The 5,861-nt window shown below is 47.6% G+C and overlaps 1 protein-coding gene across 1 annotated transcript in view; it reads left to right on the top strand.

Annotated features, from left to right (window-relative positions):
• The first annotated feature begins 69 nt into the window (after positions 1-69).
• The window catches only part of LOC102044296 (NADH-cytochrome b5 reductase-like), a 10,579-nt gene continuing 4,787 nt past the window's right edge, over positions 70-5,861 (top strand). Inside the window, exons 1-4 of the mRNA XM_014307841.2 lie at positions 70-207; positions 1,141-1,332; positions 2,170-2,318; positions 3,438-3,525. Of these exons, the coding sequence (XP_014163316.1) occupies positions 1,144-1,332; positions 2,170-2,318; positions 3,438-3,525 (426 nt within the window). The 5' untranslated portion in view covers positions 70-207; positions 1,141-1,143. The remainder of the gene's footprint in view (positions 208-1,140; positions 1,333-2,169; positions 2,319-3,437; positions 3,526-5,861) is intronic.

Below are 5,861 nucleotides of genomic sequence, written 5' to 3'. Positions count from 1 at the left end.
CCCGGGGGGGGAGCGGGCGGGGTAATTCTGGTGTCTCGGGGCTGGGGCTGCTGTGCCCCGGGCCGGCCTGTCCGAGCCTCCGGGCGCGCACAGTCAGTGCCCGAAACTCTGTAAATCCGCGCAGCCCCGAGCCCGGGCGTCTCGGACTCACCCCCGGCCGCGGGGGTTACCCCCCGTTCATAGCCTGTTGGTGCCCCGGACAGAGCGGTAGGAAGCCAGGCCAGTCGCCTTTGGTTCTCTGTTCCATTCCCCACCACCCTCCTTGAAATGAGTGTGGTTCTGTTACGGAGGTGAAGGTTACTTAATTAATTGACCTTGACAGTGAAACTGCTGGAAGCGCTAAATGTTCGCTTCCTCCGCTTCGTCACCCGTGGCTTCATAATTTCCTGTGGCCCGCTTTGTGTCCAAGGGATGCGGAGACGAGTGCGCTGTGAGCAGCCTTCACTCAGCCCATGTGTGAGAGTGGACGGGCCCCGCAATGTCTGCAGCGTGGTTTTCACCTGAGGAGTGTTCAATGGATAAAACTCATTGGGAAGACCGGGAGCAAGAGATAAAATCCTGTGCTTGCTGGCCTCCCCTACCTGTATATTCAAAGCCCATAACCAAAGTGGTTGTTTGCCTGAGACTTTGCCCTCTCTGCCTCAGGTCTCTTGGCTCTGAACGCTGCTCTCAGCTCGCCGCCCTCCCTCGTTCCAAAGCCGCACAGAACTCAGGCCGCATCTGGTGCCTGGGTTTGTTACCCATTGTCCTGCTGGTTGGGTTTGTCACCCTTTCTCCTGGGCCGAGCAGCAGATTTTTAAGATGTTTCTGCTCCGGGTGACCAAGCGGCTCTATTGTAGGAAATCAGCACGGCGGAACGAGCGGGATTAAAGGGTGTAGCATTGCCTGGGCAGCCTGTCTGGGGAGGAGGGCCCGAGGCTGGGCTGAGGCTCTGCTCTGGCCTGTGAGGACTGGTGTTTGTGCAGAGGCATTGAGCACTCAAACAAAAATGGGGTGTGCAGACACAGCTCCAGGTTTTCAGTTTAACACACATGCGAGATGCTCAAGAGAGGTTTTTTGTCCTTCTCTGAAAACACCCAGCTGATGAGCACACACAGTTTTTCGTCGTGCTGGGTTTGATGCAGCGCTTGTGTTTTGCAGGCAATGAGTGACAACGAGAGTGCCAACGAGGAGGACTGGCTGGCTCTGAGGCCCCAGGAACCTTCTCCATCCCAGTGCTGCGGCAGCGGCTGCAAGCCCTGCATCTACGATGTGTACGAGAAGGAGCTTGCACAGTGGGAGAGAGCCAAAGCAATGCAAGACAAAAGCCTTCTCATGGGAAAGAAGGAGCAGGTCGATTTCTCTTCATCGCATCCTGGAGCCTGTGCTTTGATTGTACTCGTTCGAGTGTGGGGTGGTGGTGGGTGAGGGATGCAGGGATAAATTCAAGTGGTGCCTTAAGAGAGGGCTGTAAATGCAATTCCCCAAACTCAGCCTTCTCCCTCCCCCTTGGCCACTCTCTCCCTGCTGTAATGTGATTTTCCAAGTGTAGAGTTCTCCCTGGTGTCGCATTACAGCTCTGGCTCTGCAGCTTCTCCTCTCCGAGTTTCCTCGGAGAAGCTTTGTTTTCTTCACCTTTCTCATCTCTGCCTGATTTTTAGACTTGTATTTTGATGCTGAGAAAACACTGCTTTGTGTGTGGTGGAGCAGTTGTCTTCAGAGTGTAATTTTTAAGCCTATCGGTGCCCTCTTACATTAGATTAACTATGCTGGGTCAAGCAAAAAAGATCAGCTGAAACAACTGACAATATTTTCTGTTCATTGTGGCCATCAGTAGGTTGCAAAGTTGCCCCCAAAGCAGCGCTTGGCTCTTTTAGCAGAATTATTTCTGTTTATTTCCAGACACGAGAAAATGATCGCAGTGAGTCATAATAGGATGACCTTGCTGTAAGGTGTAAAAAAAAGTAATTTAAAAAGGTGGTGGTGGGGAGAAATGCAAGATCCCAAAGTGCACGCTGCAGAACATGATAATGAATCAGCAGAGAGCTGGAATTTGCGCCGGGCCTCAGTGTTTAATATACGTCCTGAGTTTCTCTGGCACTAAATGAGCACACACGTTTGCTTCCAGAGAAAAATGAAATAATAAAAGACACCATCTAACCAAGTAATTATTTATTGTTGTTCTTGCAGAGCAATAATTCAGAGCTGAATCCAGATACATTCACTGCATTCAGCGTGAGCTCGGTGGAGCAGCTGACAGAGGACACCTACCAGTACAAATTTGAATTACCGGGAAATAGCAGCCTGCACTTGAGTTTAGGACAACATATCGTGTTAAGGTATTGTTCTCTGTGCTAGTTAAACAGTCTGCATTATGTAACCTAACACGTAGGGTTTTGTCAATAGACAAAGGCTTCATAGCAGGCAAATCATGATTTCTGTACCTCCACAATGACACAGATGAAAGAGCTCGTGAGCTCGCTGCCTTTGCTAATTCTGTGGTAAAAGCTGTAGTTTTCTTCAGCATTATCCCTGCGTTGGTGGCTCAGAAAGAACTAGGTGCGATTAAGAAAATACATTTGTAGAAAGGAAGGTCTAAAAGAATAGATGTTACAACAGATTATTTACTCCAGCTTGTTGGAATGAAGACAATGAGCTGCACTTGCGCCAGAGCTGGGTATTTTAGGCCCTGTGTCTTGGGGTAACTGAGCACCCCAGTACCCAGGCACTGCCTGACTGATTTCTAGCAAAACAACCCTCCTATGTAGTTTGCTGCTTGCCAGAAAGGGGCCACTTGGGGAAAGTTTGTCTCTCAGCCATCTGTGGTGATCATTGCCAGATAGAGAAAGTCCTGTTAGGATGCCATTGATGTGCATCTGTTGACGTCCCTGGTACGTTCAGGGCTGGTGTGTGCAGCTGGCTCTGCTGACAGCACACACTCCTCCCTCCAGCCCTGGCTCATCACACTGCACAGAAAAAGGTTTCGTCACTTCAATCAATGCCCGTGGTCAGTAGCAAAGAGCAGGGTGGATCATTCCATGGAAAGGGAAGACTTACAGGAAAATACAGTCTGTATTGACAAGGCCCGAGGTCAAGGCTGTGCCTTGGCTTTTGTTGTTTGATTACCAGATGCTGACTGGATGCAGAAAGTGACCCCAGCCTAAAAGGAACAGCAAACTTAAGTGTTTTCTCTCCCCTTTACCACTCATGCATGTTCTTACAAAATCCCTTTCAGGGGTGGGTCCAGGAGCTGGATGTGGTACAGCTGAGGCCACCCCTGGGAAAACAAAAGGTGCTGTTAGCCATTCTGTTCCCCCTGGATTTCTGACTCTGGAAGGGAAATGTTTTGCATCTGTGCACAGGCTGGGCCACTGGGCAGAGGACCTGTCTCCCAGAGAGCTGCAGGAGCCCCCCAGATGACCCAAGTCACAGGGGTTTCCTGTTTCTCTTCTCTTCAGAGGAGTGGTGAATGGTTTGGAGGTCCAGAGAGCCTATACTCCAATTAGCCCCAGGAATGCAGAAGGTTACTTTGAAGTTCTAATTAAAGTAAGTAAGCCTGGACAATATGGATGAGAGTATAAGGTGTTTTCTTTAGGAACCAAGCATGCTGTCAGTGTTTTAAGTGAGACTCTGTCAAATCCCTCATGGACTGTTTCTCTGTTGTTTTGAAGTGGTTTTGCTTTGCTGATAAAAGCTGCAGTTTTTCCCACAAAACTGAAAGCAGGATGAGTTGACACACAAACAAGTGCTTTGCAGCAGAAGCCCTGGGATCGCATGGGAGAGCCCCTGGGATGGAAAGATCTGTCCATTCCATTTCTCTCCTTTCATTTGGATTTTTCAGGCTGTCTTTGAAATCGCACCCATTTGTCAGCCCAAAATTGCACCCATTTGTCAGCTGAACCACTGATTTTGGGAAATGTTTGCCCTTATCCTCCCCTCTGTATTTTACTAGAAGGACACCCCTCTGTCAGTGGGCAGCTGCCCCTGGTGTGCAGACAGGGCTCTGGAGCTGCAGTCTGAGAGGAGCTTTGTGGCCCACAGGGGCACAGGTGTCCCATAGGCACAGGCTGCATCTGTTGAGGTGGACATGGTGGCAGAGTACATTTTGGACAAGTGTCCTCACCTTTATGGAGTCAACCACAAAATGCTGGTTGAGTTCAAAAGGATTTTATAGGAGATTTGGCTGGAAATTTGTCTCATGTAATTCTTCAGGGTGCTCATAAATGATCATTTTGTGTGGCAAATACTGACTTGAACATTTTTCCAATACTGCATCTGTATGTCACTAGGGACTCCTCAGGGCAGACACAGACTTCAGTACAGGTGTGAAATTCAGAGTGCTGGGTATCCCAGGTGGCTTGCAGAGAAGGGCCACTTGTTCTCTGCCTGTCTTCCAGGATTCCATGTCTCTGGGGTTTATTATGCATTGTATGTTCTAACACAAACCTTGCTCTTTAGAAAAGTGAACAGCTTCTCTAGGACACCTGTGGGAGGGTCATTTCCCCATTCTTGTGGCAATTGGTGTGTGGTAGGGGAGAGAAACGTTGCATTTGAGTTGCATTAATAGGATACATTCACAGGATGACTGAAATTTCATGTATAGCAGCTCATTACTCACAGGTTTTGCATTTCAATAATAATAGTAATGATTGTAATGATACCTTTCCTTTATATAGAACCTTTCATCCCAAAAGGAGCTATAGTTATTCTTTGGCAGTGACAAAAGAGGTTGGTAACACCCAGTGTAAAGCAGCCATTTTTATAACTCACTCTGTAGGTTGTGGTATATTTCACACTATTGAGGCAATTTTGGAAAGTAGTATATTATTATTACTATGCAATCCAAGCACTGTTCAAACCCTTCTGTCTCCTGTTATTATGGCATTGCATTTGTGATACTACAGTTAAGAGTGAGGGAGTTGCCATTTACAGAGCATAACCCTCTTTTTGAGTGATTTTATAATGTTAGGGTTTCTCTCCATGTAAAATGGGGTGTGGAAGTTTTTCCCCCAGGAGATTTTTTTTTCCTTTTTATTTAGAAAAACTCATTTTAAACCTACTCAATCACTTTTCACTTCAATTTTTTTAAAATAATTTTGGTGAAAGAAGGATTGTTTTAGTTTCCATTACCCCTGTCCTTTGGGAATAGGCAGTAAGTGAACTTTTCTGTTCTTGCCTTGGGTTTCTGGATGTATTTGAAAAAGGGAGGTGTAAAATTTGCTTCTCTGAAGCAAGTGCACACTCTTTGCACGAGACTTAGCACCTGCCCAGAGCCCTCTGAATAGAAAAGAATTCTGACAATAACTCAGAGCCTGGACATGTGTGTGATTTACCTTTTGAATGTAACAACTGGTGCTAATACTTTTTAATATTTCAGGTTTAAGAGAGAGGCTGGGAGGGGAGGAGCATCTGTGTTCTTTCTTAGCTAACACTGCTTGCAAGCACAAGCACGGGCTCCCTCACTGGCTTTTTCTGAGCTGCTTTGTGGTTCACCAATTTTGTTTGCCTGCAGTGCAGCTTGGTGGCCAGCCAAGGCACTGGGGTGTGGAGCCGGGCTTCTCTCCAATGCCTGTGCAGGAAATACCCCCAAATACACTTCTTTTGTGTGGGCTTGTATCACATCCCATCTTCTGACCCCTGGGTGTGTTGCTCTTCCCCAGGCTTGTGAGACCCATTGCGTGCTGCAGCTTTGGGCTTTTCAGCTCAAGCTGCTCAGGCCAGTCCTGGTTCTCCAGCCACATCCTAGACTGTGACTGCTTTTTTGCTCACATTTCTCTCTTAAAACATCCAGTGGTCACACATTTAGGGCATGGATGGCAACATGACTGCTGGGACAAACCCTTCATTTTCCATCTTCTCATCCCTTCTCAGTTTCCAGCAAG

Source organism: Geospiza fortis, unplaced genomic scaffold (assembly GCF_000277835.1).
Source record: "Geospiza fortis unplaced genomic scaffold, GeoFor_1.0 scaffold396, whole genome shotgun sequence".
Classification (NCBI taxonomy): domain Eukaryota; kingdom Metazoa; phylum Chordata; class Aves; order Passeriformes; family Thraupidae; genus Geospiza; species Geospiza fortis.
Note: the sequence above shows the minus strand (reverse complement) of the source record. Positions and strands in the feature narration are given on the sequence as shown.